We start from the raw sequence: 19,502 nt of genomic DNA on the forward strand, positions 1-19,502 counted from the left end.
TCTGGTTGAATATAATTCTCCTGCTGATGGCCCACAATGCCTCATGGATGCCAATTTTGAGTTGCTAGATATATTGGGCGATGTACAAGATAGTAACATTTACCCATTTAAAAGGTAGCAACATTTCCACTGCACTCCTGAATGCTCTAGGACCTCTGAGATCTGTGCAGCCTTGGAAAATTTAGAGGAAATATTATGCAGCGATAATGTAACACAGCATTTTGCAGTGAATCCTCTATTGGAAGTTGTGTTTCCAGAGGACTGTATGGTGGTCACTGCTACCAACACTTGTGAATGGTAGCATCTGCAAAGGGTAGATTGGCGTATACAAGGTTAAGATGATTTTTTGTTTTGTTGGTTCCCAATTTTTACAGACCCAGTATAGCAACTACGTCATGGTGACTGAGCCTTAAAAACTGTTGGATAAATAGAAATTTGCTACCTTACAGAAATGAACACAATTTTTGATAATTCAATATAACCAGATGAAGGAATAAAATATTAATTATAGATCATAACTTCTAACAGTTATTATTTGAGTTGGATAGCATGTCACCTTTTAATTATATTGTCATATTAATTATGAACACAATGTGGAAAATTTCATAATTTTGAACTAATGGTAGAAATAAAGTGAGGATATCTAATGCATTATTCTTGACATGCTTATATGCAAATCCAGCCACTTTGATCCAAAAGCTGATAAAATCTAGCTACTTTGAGGCAAAAGCCATTGAAAGCAAGAGGAAATCTTAAAATCAATTCTCAGGTGAGGCAACATTTGCGACGAGAAGAGACGGTTCAACATTTCAGGTGCAGGCCCTTAATGAGAACATGCTCCTGAATGGTTCAGATCGGAAATATCAATTTGCCTGTGCCCTATAAAGAAAGTACCAAACCTGATTGTTCTTTCCCATTTTTTCTTCAGATTTTCACCATTTATTGTTGTTTAGTTTACAGTTCATTTACATGCACCCAAAAATTTCTTTTCATTTTTTTTTAAAACAGATGTGTAAATTTCTTTTGTCACCTGCCTGCCTTGTGACTTTACAGATATACCTGACAAAAAAATGACAGCTCTGTTCTATCCTTCACTTTGACATAAGTAAATCCTTGAAAAGAGCACCGAAGTGGGAACATAAGGTACAAAGTAGATCCGACCATCTGATTCAGCAGCCAGAATAGGCTATTTGGCCTCTTTTGCTCACTCCGCAATTCAATAAGGTCATGGTTTGATCTGTTGGAGCCTCCTCTCCATTTTTTACCATTCCATCCAAAGCCTTTGAAAAATTGTCGTGCAATTGTCAATTTGGCTTAGGTAGTGCAAAGCCATGGGTATGTTGAAAATTAATGATTATATACTGAACATTTTCGAACATTTAGGTTCTTAGAAAAAGAGTGGGTCTTCAAAATTGGCATTGAAAAAAATGACTGCAATTTTCTAAAATGTTGCACTATGAAGGTCTAACCCAAATATACAACAAAAATAATATAAAATTACTCTATGATGTCAATGTGGTATAGATTACCTTTCATTTAGTTTTATTGCCAAAATATGATTTTACTGTTACAGTTAGGACAGATTAAATTTAATGGAATCTCCTTGGAATTGCATTTGAAGCTGTCCTCATAACCTACATCTTTGACTGTTGATAGCATTTTTTCCAAATTGTTTGTCTGGTTTTATGTGTTATCATATTTGTTCTGTGTGGTTAGCACTATAAAATTATAAAATATTTGTGATATTGCCAATATCAAATGCAGCAGAGAGGATAAGGATGAAACAACAATTGCTTTACACGGAATGCTGTTTTTAACTAAACAATATAATCTGTGCTGAAATGACAGTATGCAGAATGGAAGAGTTTGAATTAGAAAAGAGGGAGACAACTTGTGGTAGTAATGGCACTGCAGTTATCCAGAGACCCAAGCTACCAAGTGATATAAGTTTGAATCCCACAATAGCAGATGGTGGAATTGGAGTTCAGCTAATAAATCTTTATAAGCTGGTATATTGGTGACCAAATATTATTGTTGATTTTCAAATCTGCTCTCTGACATATATATGATTCCTAAAACTGGGAGAGTTGTTCTTCAGCTAGATCAAGTAAAAGTCTGGCATACTTACGCTGAGAGAATTATACCTTATAGGCAATGTCCCATGTACCACCACCACCACTATCGGAACAACAGAAGAGCTAAGAGGGAGTTACCAAGTACTTTATTTCAACTCCAATCCCCTGATATCTCATGGTATCAGGTCATTTATGGGCAAGGGAACCTCCTTGATTACTATTTAACATCTCACTTCAGCTGAAGATGTATTCCTCATGTTGAATACCAATTGGAAGAAACACTGAAGGTGGCAAGAGCACAGAATTGATTTTGGGTGGAGGACATCAATGCACCACTGCTGAATAAGCTGGCCGAATCCTAAGGGAGACTGTTGCCAGACTGGAGACAGATAGTAAGACAGCAAATGAAAGGGAAAAACTACTTGACCCCATCTTCAACTATCTATGACAGAAGCTTCTGTCCATGGCAGTATTGTTGGGAGTGACCACTGCACAGTTCTTGTGAATTCCCATCTTCACATTAAGGATATTCTCCATTGTGTTGCATGGCACTGCCAAAGTATTAAATGGGATAGATTTAAGACAGATCTAATAACTCAACACTGAGCATCCTTGGGCCATGACAGCAGCAGAATTCTATTCAACCATAATCTGTAACTTAGTGGCCTGGCATATCCTTTGCTCTAACATTACCATCAAGCCAGCGGATCAACCCAGGTTCAAAGACATTTGCAGGAAGGATCACCTAAAAATGAGGTGTCAACTAGATAAAGTTACAACATGCTAAACAATGGAAGCAGCATGTGATAGAGCCAAATTATTCCCCCACCAACAGATCAGATCTAAGCTTTGCAATACTGTCGAATCCAGTTATGAAAATATTGAAGAATAAAACAACTAACTGGATGTAAAATGCAGAGAACCCAGCACATCTATGCAAGAGACAAAACTGAAGAATTATGACTATCTTCAGCCAAAAGTATATGATGAATGATACATCTCAGCCTCTACTTGAGGCCCCTAGCATCACAGATGCCAGTCTTCAACCATTTTATTTCATTCCAAATGATATCAGGAAACAGCTGAAAGCACCAGATACTGCAAATGAGCAGTATGGGCCCTGATAACATTCCAGCTGTAGAACTCAAGACTTATGTTGGAGAACTAGCTACACCTGTAGTCAACCTGACAATGTAGAAAATTCCCCAGTTGTGTCCTGTCTACTAAAAAGCAGGGCAAACCAATCTGGCAAATTACCACACTGTCAATCTATTCTTGACCACCAGCAAGGTGATTAAAGGAGTCTACAATAGTGATAAGCAATGGTATATAGAAAGCAATAAGCTGCTCACTAACACTCAGTTTGTGTTCAGCCAAAGCCATTCAGTTCCTGACCTTATTACAGCCTTGGACAAATGAGCTGAACACCAGCTGTTGACATTAAGGCAGATTTGATTTAGTATGGCATCAAAGAGCCCTACAAATATTTTTCAAAACTAGCTAGCCCTAGAGTCAACAGGAATTGGCTGCTGTGGTGGTGTGGGGGTTGGGGTAGGTTTCAGCTGGTTGGAGTCGTACCTAGCACAAAGTAAGATGGTTGTTTTTCTTGTACGTTAATTACCTCAGCACCAGGAGTTTGTTGGAAGAATTCCTTGGTGGTGTCCATGCTCAACATCTTCAGCTGCTTAATCAATGACCTTTCCTCCTTCATAAGGTCAGAAGTGGGATATTTGCACAATGTGCGCACCATTCATGACTCATACTGAAACAGCCTGTGTGCAAATGCAGAGGACCTGGATAATATTCAAGCTTGACTGATGAGTATCATGCAACAATCATAACACAAGTGCCAAGGATTGGCCATCTCCAACAATGGAGAATCTAGCCATCATCCCTTGCCATTCATTAGCATTACCATCACTGTTGACTTCTCCCACTGTCAAGATCCTGGTGAATACCAGTGACCAGAAACTGAACTTGAACTGGCATATACATATTGTGACTACAAGAGCAGGTCACAGGCTAAGAATTCTGTGATGTGTAGCTCACCTCATGTCTCTCCATCTCCTGTCCACAACCTACAAGGCATAAGTCAGGAGTGTGAAGGAATACTCTGAACCTGTCTGGATGTAGACAACTCCAACTCAAGAAACAGAATCCAGAAGAAAGCAGCCAACTTGGTTGGTATGCCAACCACCAGCATCTTCATTCACTCACTTCATCAGGGATTCACCGTGGTAGCAGTGTGTATCATCTGCAAATTGCATTTCAGCATCTCATTAAAGCTCCTTCAAAAGCACCTTCCAAACAGTGAACTCCTCCGCCAAGAAGTAGTTCCCCTCCAAGCTACACACCATCCTGACTTGGAAGTATATTGTTGTTTCTTAACTGTCACTGTGTCAGAGTGCTGGAACTCCTTTCTTAATAGTACTTTGGTATACCTACATCCAAAGGCAGTTCAAGACAATGGTTCAACATCACCTTCTCCAGGCCAGTTAGGAATGGGCAATAAATGTGACACCTGCATCCTAGAAACAGTGCAACAGTGTTGTAGCTCAAACATTGAGCATCAGTTGGAGAAATTAGTGAAATCTTAAGATGAGTTGTTCTGATGTGAAGGTGATGTATGATTGGCTGAAAGGAGGAACAGTACTGGAGAACAAAGACAAGTCAAAATCAACCAGCAGCGGACTGAGTCATTTGGGTTGAGAATGGTCTTAAATGGAGGAAAAGAATTGGGGTTATTTCTCAGATGAAGTGTCAGTATTTAAAATCTGTTAAAATAATTCAATTTCCTTGGTTTTGAATGTAGTAACATAGTTCATGTGAGTCTGCTTTTCCACACTATCTCTATTCTATTATTTTGTTGGTACGCCAATATGTTACAATACTTTGTAAAATTGCATAGTTCTGTGTATAACACAATTTTGTGGTAACACCCAGATTATCCTGTTGTACTTGATTTTATTTATCTACACAATTACTTGATTTTTTATTTCTGCCACATTCAGTGTATAAGATTGGTGCACTTAGATTATCCTTTGCATAATATTTTCCTCTGTGGCTTTATTGTGACCTGTTACTAACCATGCTGAGAATATGAAAATGCATTTCAACATTTTATACATTCCTGTTCAGCTGTAAAGGTGACAAAATAGTCTGTTGTATGGTTAAATTGTGTGATTGATGCAATTTGCTACTGGATAAGATTTGTCTTTCTTAGCTTTTACCTTCTTTATCTGTAACAGTTTGTTTCTTGTCTTGGATATTCTGTTTACTTTTGGTTGTTTTTATGGTTCTTTTCCATTTCTGATCCCTAAGACTTTCATCCATCGCAGTTCCTTATCTCAAGAACCTAATTCAAAATTTATAGAAATGGGAATATCCACTACTCAGCAGGTGTTCCTTGCATGGCTTGCCAAAAGTAAGTCAACTATGGTAGATGTGAAGGCAGTGATAGACATCCAGCAAAAGTGACTGACTTTTCAATTTCTTGATCAGAAAAAAATTGGGCTAAACAATACATAGGGCTAAATTCAGAACATGGGTTCTGAGCCTGCACTTACTGAGAGCAGGACTGGGTTAGTGATTTTACTATGGGTGGACCTCTAATTTGTATACAATCAAAAATTCAGGGCAGCACAAGTTGCCTAGTGCTGCTGTCCCATTCAGAATACTGCAAAGAGAGATAAGTGCTGCTGGGGTATGGACGTCATCCTGGAGATATGTCAAAATGGAGATTCTGTCCAACAGGTATGTAAAAATTAAAATTTAAGGTCAAGAGCAATAGACCACACTGAATGGTGGTAAAATCTCTCCTGTTAGCTAGCTGGTGCAACAGTGATGTCCTCCCTTGCTCATGGCCTTCTCATTTTAACTATGAAGTCTCAATGGTATTAGGAAACTGCCAGTCACCACATGAAATGACCTTTAACATGGACTAGAACTATACAAATCAGCTGCCTATTTCCTTGGAGTCCAACAAGCCACCTCTCAGTATGCTGAGATAGTTCTCTCCTGAGATAATTCCATTTTACTGGTTTTCCTGTCATCTGGGAGCTAGTAGTATTCTGAGCATTGTTTGAAGTAAAAAGAATTATATGCATGTATAGGGTGTGAAATTTTCTGTTAAATAAATTGGTGAAAGGATCTTACAGGGTTATCACACTTGACATCACTAACTTTTGGTGTTTTGATTTTAATAGATAGTATCTGCAGTGCAGTACTGTCATCAAAAGCAAATTGTACACAGAGATCTGAAGGTAAGTCCTCCCAATGTTTAGTTCGTATGCAAAGTTATAACAGGACAGAGGAACCTCGATTATCTGAACGACATGGGTGGACACCATTTCGGTTTGGATAATTGATTATTCGATTAATTTCCTGTGGGGCTCAGAGTTTCCTGTGAAGTCTGCCCTGCCCACTCCCCAACCCTGTCCAACAATGCCCCAAACCCTGGCCCACCCCTTCTGCCCGAAACCCACCTGCCCCCCACACCACCTCCCCTGCCCCGCCATCCCTGCCCCGCCCCAATCCCGCCCACTCCCCTGTCAACCCCACCCACCATCCAACCCCCGTCCACACTCCTGCACCCTGGCCGACCCCCCCACCTCCAGAGCAGCCGGACTGAACACCAATACACCACACCTTTGTGTGGCAAATCTCCAAACAGCACACATACATATGCATATAATCTTTTACTGTAACTTTTTGACGAGTTCAACCTTTGCTCAACCAATGTTGGAGAGATTATCTGGGGAAGGGGGCTTCAGGGTACACCCCTGTGTAGAACTTCAGGGCAAGTGTGGGGGGGGAGTGCAGTGCAGAGAGAGGGCAGGAGGTCATTCATTTGGAAACTGTGCCTGGACTGCCCAGGACTGTTCTTGGCAGCATTTCAGTGAGCTCAGTTCGTTTTTAATCATTGTACCTGTAAACAAAAGACACGATCAGGGTTGAAACAGCTCTTTCACGTAATGTTTCTATCGGGACCTCAAGATCTCCTTCAGATAATCCGATATTTGGATAATTGAGGTTCCTCTGTATTAGCTGGCAATCTATTCATTTTCTGTATTTTAATATGTTAACCTTCCAGTAATTTCGTTAATTCGTATTTGAGGGTGTTATTAATTTTGTTTTATATGCATAATAATTCTGGGAAAAGTATCAGTTTTACTCGGCATTTATGTCCTGTTATAAAGACAGAAGTAGTCTTTGATTTCTGAATGAAGATAGTGAGAAATTTGTACCCATCTGCAGAATTTCTACCCAGTACGTTCTTTCTCCCCAGAGAGATGCACAGGTCCAGAAATAATGAGTGCAAGATAGCAGAATCATGTCTTAAGGATTATAAAGTATGCTACTGACATCTAACCAGTCCTACTTATCAGAGCTACTTTTCTCTGCTTGTCAGCTAAAACTGTAAGCCCAGTTTGGCTTGCAAACTTTTCTGTAATTTAGTGGGAATACTCAGCCCTATGTGACAGTTCTACATCTTTAATTTCCATTAGTTGTCCACAATAGCTGATCGATCATTAGCAGTGTTCTTGAGTAGTGCAGAGCTGCCTATTTTGAGTTTCAAATGACTAATTCTGCCACAAAGAGTTGGCCCGTTTTTGAGCTTCTTTGCCAGGTGTAAATATTGGATGACCTTGAACTCTCAATGATCCTCCTTGACTCACACAATAGATTCTACCCAGAAACCAAACATTCTGTCGCCATACCTTATTTTCATGAATTCCACTGTACTTCCTCTGTCCAGAAGATACACATTCAGCTAACTCATTTAGCTGTTACATCTCAAACTAGTTGACCTTCAATTCAAAAGCAATTTGATTTTGTCTGCATTTGTCTTTTGAATTTTGTCCTGCCATAAGTAATGTTGAAGATTAAAAGGGATGCAATATTAATTTAGGTTAATAGTATACAGAAACAACTTGGGTAGTTAAATGTTATCCATTCATGTTTGACCAAAAGATTTGACAGTGGGTTCTCTGAAGGTGCTTAATAGTCACAGAAGGGTAAACTTTGTCTCAAGATGCAGACATTCTGGCTTTTTTCATTTTCTTCGATTTTTATACCTGTGAAATTATTTTTAACTAAAATTACTCTTTCCCTCTCTGCTAAATGCTGCTCTCTGTAAGTACACGGGGGGAATACATTATTTGCATGCCATTTCCTTTGATTTGCAGAACTTCGGTTGAGGTCAAAATGTGACATTAAAGTATAGGAGTTGGGAATTCACTTTGAGGTTGTACAGGACATTGGTGAGGCCTCTTCTGAAATACTGTGTCCAGTTCTGGTCACCCACTTATAGGGAGGATATTATTAAACTGGAGAGGACTCCGAAGAGATTTACCGCCATGTTGCTGGGTATGGAAAGTGTGAATTATAAAGAAAGGCTGGGACTTTTTTCATTGGAACGTAGGAGCTTGAGAGTTTATCTTATCGAAGTTTATAAAATCATGAGGGGTATATACTGAGTTAATGGTACTTGCCTTTACCCTACGATGGGGAATTTCATGACTAGGTGGTGTACTTTTTAAGGTGAGAGGAGAGAGATTTTGAAAAAGACATAGGAGCAAAATGTTTTTACACACAGGAGAGTTCGCACATGGAATGAACTTCCTGAGAAAGTGGTGGATGTGAGCACAATTACAACATTTAAAAGACATTCAGATAAGTATAGGAACAGGAAAGGTTTGGAGGGATATGGGTCAGGACTGGGCAGGTGGGAATAGTTTAGTTTGCGATTATGGTCAGCGTGGACTGGTTGGACTGAAGGGTCTGTTTCTCTGCTATATGACTCTTGTTTTCATTTAACTTCGAGAAAGTAAGAAATAAGTCTTTTCCTTGTTGAGCTTTTGTTAAAGTAGTTTAATTTATTAGATATAATGGGAGAATTTGCAAATTGAATGTTTCTATCCATGTTTTTAATTTATAGTTTGATCATTTACTTTATGTTTTTAAACCTAGGCTGAAAATCTGCTGCTAGATGCAGATATGAATATTAAAATCGCAGATTTTGGCTTCAGCAATGAGTTTACAGTTGGTAATAAACTGGACACGTTCTGTGGAAGTCCACCATATGCTGCTCCAGAACTCTTCCAAGGGAAGAAATATGATGGGCCTGAAGTTGATGTTTGGAGTTTAGGTGTTATACTTTACACATTAGTCAGCGGTTCATTACCATTTGATGGACAGAACTTGAAGGTAACTCTCATGTTTCCTTTGATCAAAACCTCTCATTTTATTAAATAAATGACCACATGATGGTTTTCTTTTTCCTTATTCTTCAACCAACATCATGGAAATAGATTTCTGGTTTGAAATCTTGCTGTCAAGTTTCCTGTGTTACAATACTAACTACACTTTAAAAAGTACTCCGTTGGCTTATTAGCTTTACTAAAGTTGTGGAAGTTGCGATGTAGTTGTAGGTCAATTCATTCAACAAGCAAAGGATAATTGTCTTGTGCAAAACTGGACCACAAAGTTACATGGGAGAGACATGTATATGGTAGACAAATGGAGCATCTTGGAATAGCCCTTGATCATTTAATAGTAAATGATACTATAAATGTGATTAATTACTATAGATTGTGATTAATATGCCTTTATTTAGTGCATTCTTCTTTAACATCTTGTATATAGACAGGGATTTTTCTTTTGGGTCTAAGCAATATATAAGTAAATGACTGATGCAGAAATGCAGTCAATTAACTAACTTTGCCATTTTGTGGGTCAGATTTTGCCTGTAGTATGATAGAAAGACTATAGCATTCACTACCATTATTCCTGAGACTAACTGAAATGTCAAAATTTGCTTTTATAGTAAAATTTCCACAGCGTTACAGCATATTTTCTAAACCTTTATTTTTGATTTTGAGATTTCATCGTAATCCCATGTGCATGTCATTTATTTCATATTATGTAAAGTTTAATTTAAGGTGAAAAATTATCAATGTGTTGTTATGTAAAAATAAAGTATACATATATATTTAACAGGCATGGCGGCATCTGTGGAGAAAGAGAAAATTTCAGAGTGGTAACACTAGAAAAAGATAAAAATATCATAGATTTCAAGTATATAGGTAGGCAAAGGAGAATGGGAGCAAAGAATGAAAGACAAGGTTGAGATAGGATGGAAGACAAGTAAGATCAAATAACAAAAAAGATAATGGTCAAAAGAAAAGAGAAAAGATATGTCTGCGTATGAGAGAAGTTTTGGAGACCGATCTGGAAATCAGTTGATTTCATAAAGCTATAAAGTGTCTAATGCAGAAATGAGTTGCTGTTCATCAAGCTTCAGTTGAGCTGTTTCGTAACAGTGTTGGAAAATGATAAACCTATGTAGTGAATTTAGTAAGTTAGCTTATCAAGCACAGGAAGGCCCAACCATTTTCAGTTGCTTTTTCAATGGCCTTCCCTCCGTTGTGAGATCAGAATTGGTCAGCATCTTACATGACATCCCAGATACCAAAGCAATCCATATCCATTTGCAATAAGATTTGGACAATATTCACATTTGGGGTGATAAGTGAGAAGTAACATTTGCACCAGACTAGTCCCAAGCAAGGTCCATCTACAACAAGAGTACCTAACCATCTCCCTTGACATTCAAAAGTATCACTATCATCCTGGAGATCCCCATTGGCCAGATGCTGAACTGGGCCAACCTGTTAAAAAATATGGCTAGAAAAGGGAAATCCTGTCACAGAGATTGCTAGGTCTTTTTGGGAAGCTTTCTTGGAGGTCATCAATGAGCATAGTCATCACCACTGAAAGAAAAAAATCGTCCTGTTGGATTTACTGGAGTATTTAATAATTTGAACATAGAAAATTGTGTAGTTTCTGTGAGTTGTGCTTCATTCTCTTTTAAATGTCTTAGCAGGTTTGGATGTTGCTGCAGCTTTTTTATACAGTGGATTAGTAATATATATGCTTAATTCAGTTTGAATTCTTTGAATATTGTTGGAGATCCCTGATGATGTATTGGGTAAATATGCAACTTGGTATTTTACTGAACACACAAACTAGAAAATGCAACATTTGATCCCTAGTCAGTAAAAGAACCTTGATGCCTTTATAGTGAGAATTGAAAAAATGACAACACCAAGCAATAAATTAGCAGAAATATAATTCAGAAGCATTGTGAGATTTTTCTAAATTCAGGAAGTGCCTACAATGTCTAGGAAAGCATTAATTATATTGAACTTTGTGTTAAAGGAACTAAGGGAAAGAGTGCTCAGAGGGAAATACCGGATTCCCTTTTACATGTCTACAGACTGTGAAAACCTCCTCAAACGCTTTCTGGTACTTAATCCTTCTAAAAGAGGTACACTGGAGGTAAGAAACTCAGATTATTTTACTGTTGTTCCACAGAATAGTGAAATTTTGTCATTATTTTTTTCATGTATTTATGAAAATTAATATCATCATTATAAGATGAAATATTGGTAGAATTTTTAAAGGTTTGTGAACTGGGCAGCCTTTTCTCAAATGGTTGTGATCGACATTTGTCATTGAACTGTCTACAAAAAGGTAATTACTAAAAATAATTAATTTCACTCCCTCTTGTGGCGTTCTACCCATAACTGTTTCAAAAGCATTTAAACTGAGTTTTGCCACAGGCATCATTGCAAAGACTGTGCGGTCTTAAAGGGGCCTTGTAGCTTTTAACACTCAGTCAGACCTCTGTAGCAACCAATACTGGCTCAAAGTTCACAACACTAGAATCTCATCTGCACTGTCATTGGTGGTCATGTCTTCACTTAGGGCTTGGTTATAAGGTAGACACACTTTTATTTTAAAGGAAATACATCTTCACTGTTTTTCTGCTGGCATACTTAAAATTAGCCAAGGTACATAAGCAAAAGTGTAAAATTAGAATGCAAGATGGATGCATTCCTATAGATAGAAGAGCTTAGTGAGGGTGAGCAGCAGAAAAGGAAGAAAATATGTATTTAATGCATCTGGTCAACAGGACTGCAGCACTGCAGAATTAATCCAAAGACTGAACATCCCTATAAATGTCCAAATAAATAAACAAAATTCAGTACTTAACATAAAAAAAAAAACCCATACCTTGAACATTCACTCCCTTCACCACTGATGCACAATTCTTAGCAGTGTTTACCTACAATGTGCACGGAATTCTCCAAGTCTCCTGAGACAGCATCTTCCAAACTCACAACCTCTACCACCTGGAATGACAAAGGCAACAGATGTGTGGGAATACTACAGTCTGTAGGTTCTCCAAGTCTCTCAACAATTTGAATTGAAACTGTATTGCCATTGCATCTCTATCATTGGGACATTATCATGGAATTCCCTCCCCAGCAGCATTGTGGGGTATGCCAACACACCAAGGACTGCTGTAGTTCAAGATGGCAGTTCAGTGCCAAGAACACTTATATAGGGGCATTAAATGCTGGCAAAGCCAGTTTCATCCAAGGCAAATGAATGAATGAAAAGATTTGCTTAAATTCATACTGACTTTTTACAGAGGGACATTCACAATGCTAAGAATACTAGATTTTTGTGGGCAGTTTGTTTTGAAGTTACAGGTGACAGCTGTGTTTCGCCAGGACTGTAAAATCCAGACCTTTACTTTCATTCAAATCCATAACAATTTAGAAGGTTTATCAAGTGAGCAACTGAGTCAAATGGATTAAGGGAGCCTGACCTTTGAATCTTTTTGTGGTGCCTTAAATGATCTGCACTTAAACAATGGTGTAGAGTCACTAGAGGCTTCAGTTTTAGGACTGAGACATGCTAATTATCACTATCTCGGCTCAAGTACAATGAATAACCCTTTTGACCTTGAGATATAAGAGCTGAAGTAGGCCATTCACCCTGTTATGTCTGCTCCGCCATTCAATGAGATTATGGCTGATCCTCAAATCTACTTTCCTGCCTTTTCATCATAATCCCTGATACCCTTACTGATTAAACATAGGTCCATCTCAGCTTGAATGTACTTAATGACCCAGCCTCAACAGCCCTCTATGATAAAGAATCCCACAGATTTGCTACCCTCTGAGAGAAGAAATTTTTCTTTTCTATGTTCAATGTGCAACCTCTTGTTCTAAGATTTTGCTGTCCAGTCCTTGACTCTTCCACAAGGTGAACAACATTTTGTGTTTACCCTGTCAAGTATTCTAAGAATCTTATATGTTTCAATAAGATCATCTTTCATTCTTCTCGATTCCAATTAATCCAGGCCCACAGTACTCAAATAGTCCTCATAAGTCCCTCCATACCTGGGATCAGCCTAATGAACCTTCTTTGAATTGCCTCCAGTGCCAGTATATCTTTCCTTCAACAAGGGATCCAAAACTGTTCACACTGTTCAAGATAGGATCTGACTAGTCCCTTGCACAGTTTGTGCAAAAACTACCTACTTTTACAGAATCAGAGATGTACAGCACAGAAACTGACCCTTCAGTCCAACTCGTCCATGCGGAACAGATATCCTAAATAAATCTAGTCCCATTTGCCAGCATTTGGCCATATTCTTCTAAACCCTTCCTATTCATATACCCACCCAGATGCCTTTTAAATGTTGTAATTGTACCAGCCTCCACCACTCCTTCTGGCAGCTCATTCCATACACGTACCACCTCTGGTGAAAATGTTGCCCCTTAGGTCCCTTTTAAATCTTTCCTCTCTCACCTTAAACCTATTCCCTCTAGTTTTGGACTCCCACACCTTGGGGAAAAGACCTTTGCCCCTCTACAAGGTCACCCCTCAGCCTCCAAAACTCCAAGAAAAATAGCTCCTGCCTATACAACCTCACCCTATAGCTCAAACCTTACAACCCTGGCAACATCCTTGTAAACTTTTTCAGAACCCTTTCAAGTTTCACAACATCCTTCCTGTAGCAGGGAGACTAGAATTGGATGCAGTTTTCCAAAAGTGGCTTAACCAATGTCCTGTACAGTCACAATATGACCTCCCGAATCTTATACTCAATACTCTGACCAATAAAGGAAAGCATACCAAATGACTTCTTCACTGTCCTATCTATCTGCAACTCTACTTTCAAAGAACTATGAACCTGCACTCCAAGGTCTCTTTGTTCAGCAACACTCCCCAGGACCTTATCATCAAGTGTACAAGTCCTGCCTTGATTTGCCTTTCCAAAACGCAGCACCTCACGTTCATTTAAATTAAACTCCATCTGCCAATCCTTGGCTCATTGGCCCATCTTATGAAGATCCCATTGTACTTTGAGATAACTTTGCTGTCCACTACACCTCCAATTTTGGTGTCATCTACAAACTTACTTACTATTCTTCTTATGTTCACATCTAAATCATTTATTTTAATGATGAAAAGCCATAGACCCAGCGCCAATCCTTGTGGCGCACTGTTGTATTCCACTCCCTTTGAAATAAAGGCCATTCTTCCCTATGCCTTTGTTTTTACACAATCAAATTGGTTGCTAGTATTTTGTGATTCCCAAGAACATTTTCAAATCCCTCTGTTCAGCAGCCTAGTATGGTATTTTCCCATTTAAATAATGCGTAGCTCTTTTATTCTTCCTGCCAAAATGCATAACTTCACATTTTCCATGTTATATTCCATCGGCGAACTGACTTAACCTGTCCAGATCCTTGAACATACTCTGTAACCTCCTCACTACTTCTCACTTATTTTTGTGTCATGCGCAAACTTAGCTATAGTATATTCATTTTACTCATCCAAATAAACTAAATTAAGTTTGATTAAATTAAGTTCAATTCAAATCACTAATGGTATTGTCTATTATTGCTGCCCAGCATTGATCCCTGTGGTACACCATAAGTTACAGATTGCCAGCTTTAAAATGCTTCGTTTACCCCAACTCTGTCTTCTATTAGGTAGCCAGTCCTCTATCCATGCTAATATGCTACACCAACACCAGGGGCTCTTGCCTTATTAACGAGTCTAATGTGTGGTACCTTATAAAATGCTTTCTGAAAATCCAAATATATTGCTTCCACTCTTTCCCCTTTATCTATCCTGCTTGTTACCTCAAAGAATTATAGTAAATCTGTCAGATATGATTTCTGCTTCATGAAGATATGCTGACTCTACTTCATTATTTTTAAATACTCTGCAGTTACGTCCTTTATAATAGACTCTTAACATTTTCCTAACAACAAACATTACGCTAACTGGCCTATGTTTCCCATTTTCTTTGTCTCCTTCCCTTTTTAAATAAATGTGTTACATTGGTGGTTTTCCATTCCTCTGCATCTTTTTCAGATCTAAGGACTCCGAGAAGATTATTACCAGTGCATTCATTCTCTGTAGTTGTTTCCTTTAACATCCTATGATGAGAAGCTAGTATTTCTGTTCAGAATCATTGGGCGCAACTCCCTCAAAGTGATACTGCAAGAATATATATGTGCTCGATAAGACTGATTCGGGGTTGGCAGTAATGCATTTCTAGTCAAGTAGCCTCCCAACCGATTGTGATGATAATTATTTGGATCTTGTACTGGTGATAATTAATACTTACTGAGTATTACCCAAATGAGGAGTCAGCACTTGAAATTTTTCAGCAATACTTCTATGTCTAACACATTGAGCTACTTTATCTTAAGTTTGAAAGCTGAGGGGATTAATAATGGATTTCATAACCTAGTGGGTGGGAATTTGTTGACATAGCGCAAAGACTTAAAAATACATCACTGACGTTCTATTTATAAAAGATGAAAACTATAATCCTGCCAAATGTGCAATCTGACAGGCTTAATGATTAATTGCTTTTGCTTCATGAAGCAAAATTCTTCAATCTTACAGTATCTCTGATTAGTACTTTACACTGAAGACTAAAGTTTGCTTTCTATTTAAAAAAGACTGTTAGCTGGCCTTGTCAAACAAGGTGGCTAATTATAGTACTGCCTCAGAACACCATATGCTATGAAATTTTACATTTAATTTTAGATCCTTGTATTTTGGAAGGACAAAAACTTTATGTATTAATCTCTTTATCATCTTTTGCAGTTTGATAACTTTGGAATTACTCTTTTTTTCCTTACCCATTTTTCTGTGATCCTCTCTACTTTTAACTATAAAGTGCAGAATTGACATTAAATAACGTCCATATTTTTCTTTTGTGTAAGAAGTATCTAAATACCTAAAATACACCTTGTGCCTTCGCAGCATCCAATATAGCTGCTTAAGAAATTCTTGAGGCAAACTCTGCAACACTAAAGCAATTATGTGTAAATATTGGCTGATTATATTGCTACTTTTTCAAAATACTTATAAAGTTCATGTTAAAAAATTATGTAGTCATCAAGTTTTATCATGCCTTGGCTCAAAGGTGTCTTAAATCTATCCTGTGCCATTCTATTCATTTATTAATAACCACCTTCAATTCTCAAAGCAACCAACATTGATATTTTTTTCATTCCTCTTCTTTTTCCTTAATATTCTTTACATAACAAATCTTAGGAATCCATTTCCTCTTTTATGTGCCCTACCCAGACTCCCTGAGCTGAATCTTTTTTTGTTTTGCTAAGCACCAATTGTGTTGAGAGTTTGGGAGGGTTTTCTGCTGCCAGACCTAATGTATTTCTGTCCTAACCATGTACTCTGTCCATATCGTATTCCTCTTATTATTAGATTAGATTACTTACAGTGTGGAAACAGGCCTTTCGGCCCAACAAGTCCACACTGGCCTGCCGAAGCGCGACCCACCCAGACCCATTCCCCTACATTTTATCCCTTCACCTAACACTATGGGCAATTTAGCATGGCCGATTCACCTCACCTGCACATTTTTGGACTGTGGGAGGAAACCGGAGCACCCCGAGGAAAAACACACACACACACACACACACACACACACACACACACTGGGAGAATGTGCAAACTCCACACAGTCAGTCGCCTGAAGCGGGAATTGAACCCGGGTCTCTGGCGCTGAGAGGCAACAGTGCTAACCACTGTGCCACCATGCCGCCTGTATCTGATTCTATCTATCTTACCACAAGCCACTTCAGAATGATTTGTCATTGCAGCGATGTGCCAGTGTTGACTAGCTTCCCTGGTACCTGTTACATTATTAAAAGGCTGTTGTGCATTCTGACAAGCACAATCAGTCGAGAGCTGTCCTCCAGGTTCCTAACAATTGCCCTGGACATGGTAGACAAGAGACCCAACTTTTCAGCCAGGATCCTGTGTGGGAGGGAATAGTGGAGGGCCACTTCATTCCCCCAGAACTAGAAGAGGAGGACATCAGCTCCTGCTAGACTATGCTGAGGTTGTCACCTGGTGCAGATCAGTCTCAACTGTTTGGGAGGATGCAAAGTGATGTAGAAAGTAGATCAATAACCTTCTTCGCTCTGCCAGCATATGTGCCACATCTTCAATTCAATGCCTCACACTCGCTATGGCTGTACCTATCTCCTAGGGGGGGGCATATGCTCTAGCCCTCTTGCTGTTTCCTGCAACATTCCCCCACTTGCTATCAGCTACCCCAACCCCAACACCAATAACCCTGCAACCCTTCCACACTGCCTTCTCACTTACTCAGAACACCCCCACTTGCAACAACGTAACAGTTGTATCACACACTTTCATCTCCCTTAATATCTGATCTTTCTCGTTGCAGGACCCGGGTTTTAAAAAAAGGCAGAAGAGGTGATGGGCAATGTTTCCTTTGAATTATGCTGCTGTACGCGTGCGGCTGTTCCAAAGTTTTGCACGCAGCAATTGGTTTGTGCCAGCACAGATTGCAGCATTGGCTTCTGATTATGGAAATTGCTACTGCGCATAGACTTCACAAGTCCACGCAGAAAAAAAATATTTAGGGAGAATTCTGGTGGTACATTCACCATGTACAGGGCATTGCTGAGGCCTCTTCTGGAGTAATGTGTGCAGTTCTGGTTGCCCTGTTATAGGAAGGATACAATTAAACTGGAGAGGGTTCAGAAAAGATATTCCAGGGCGTGGCCAGGAATAGAGAATTTGAGATATAAAAATCGACTGAAAAGACTGGGACTTTTTTCACTGGAGCATGGAAGGTTGAAGGGTGACCTTATTGAGATTTATAAAATCATGAGGATAATTTTCTCTAGGGGAGTTCAAAACTAGGGGGCATATTTTTAAGGTGAAAGACAGGGCTTTGTTTAACAGGGCTTCGTATGTGGAATGAACAGAGGGAAGTGCTGGATACAGTTTTAGTTACATGTTTAAGAGACATTTGGGTAAGTTCATGAATAGAAAAGGTTTGGAGGGATATAGGCCAAGTGCAGGTAGGTGGGACTAGTTTAATTTGGGAACATGGTTGGTTGGACTGAAAGGTCTGTTTCCATATTGTATGATCCTATGGCTCTATAACTGCTCAACATTTGTCATGACAAGCCTTAAATGGAGTGCATCCTGACTCTTGACCAGACCAAGCAGCCGGTTCTGTCCAAAACCCTAGACCATTGTCAGAGGCTGCCCTTGACTAACTGTGCTGGAAGGCCCTGACTAAAGGCTATCTCTGATGACTCCTGACAACCATGTCAAGCTCCCTGGCTTTGTGTCTGTTCTAAATGGGAAGGCGATACAGCAGTGCTGATTGGGAAGGCAAGATAATGGTAGACAAGAAAGGGACACTGAGCATCAATATAGGCTCAGAGTAAGTGTGCAGTACGACAGCAGGTAAACAGTCTAGTCCAGTCTGCGAGCTGGGTTCATGTCCCTAAACTGTGTTCTGACAGCAGCATTGCAATGGTAGTTGGTCAAGCTTTGAAGTTCAGAAGTGGATCAGAGATGATACGCAGTGACGGTTCTCAGGAGCTTACAAATCAGATACCAATGCACATGGACATGGCATGTGCATGTTGGTGTCTATGGAGCATGCTGAGAGACTTGATGCCTGACGTCCAACTTGGAGAACTTTTGGACCAAGTGGTAGGCTGAAGTTGCTAGGTCCCTGCTTAACTTCCATGTCAGGAATTTTCGATATCTAGCTTTCAGTTTGTTCATTGGATTTGGTATGATAGACAGCTGAATATCATTGAGGTGAGTTGTGGCTATCCCTCTTAATTGTAACTCACTGCTGTCAAGAAAGAAGCTGCAAGTCAAGGCAAGAAAGTAAGTGAAAAGTGTTCAATAAAAGACAGGACAAAAATATAACTCTAATATTGGAAACATGGTTACAAGTGGGGGAGAAGCAGGCCAGCAACCACTCCCCTTCACTGTCCAAAAAGAAATCTAGCAGACAAGTCTTTTCATTTTACCAATTGACCAATTCGCAGCATTACAATTGTTCTTGGTGATGAAGTGAAGAGGCTTTTAAGGTCTATATTGGCCATTGGCCAGGAAGGTGAAGGTTAGGTTTTTTTTCCCAGTATTTAGTTCCAGTGGTGTTGGGAAGGTGCTGGATATCTCCTTGGAGCTCATCTGCCCAATTATCTTCTCTTTCCACCACCTTCCCTGCCA

General features: G+C 39.2%; 1 protein-coding gene across 18 annotated transcripts in view; it reads left to right on the forward strand.

Annotated features, from left to right (window-relative positions):
• mark3a (MAP/microtubule affinity-regulating kinase 3a) overlaps window positions 1–19,502 on the forward strand; it is a 175,037-nt gene that overhangs the window by 102,772 nt on the left and 52,763 nt on the right. For 17 of the 18 annotated variants that reach the window (XM_043697487.2, XM_043697490.2, XM_043697488.2 and 14 more), the window contains exons 7-9: window positions 6,281–6,337; window positions 9,048–9,284; window positions 11,298–11,417. In XM_043697487.2, the coding sequence (XP_043553422.2) occupies window positions 6,281–6,337; window positions 9,048–9,284; window positions 11,298–11,417 (414 nt within the window). The remainder of the gene's footprint in view (window positions 1–6,280; window positions 6,338–9,047; window positions 9,285–11,297; window positions 11,418–19,502) is intronic. The other variant, XM_087989795.1, reaches the window with a different exon arrangement.

This window comes from Chiloscyllium plagiosum, unplaced genomic scaffold (genome assembly GCF_037043375.1).
Source record: "Chiloscyllium plagiosum isolate Xiang-an unplaced genomic scaffold, Cpla_swu_hap1 HiC_scaffold_8, whole genome shotgun sequence".
Classification (NCBI taxonomy): Eukaryota; Metazoa; Chordata; class Chondrichthyes; order Orectolobiformes; family Hemiscylliidae; genus Chiloscyllium; species Chiloscyllium plagiosum.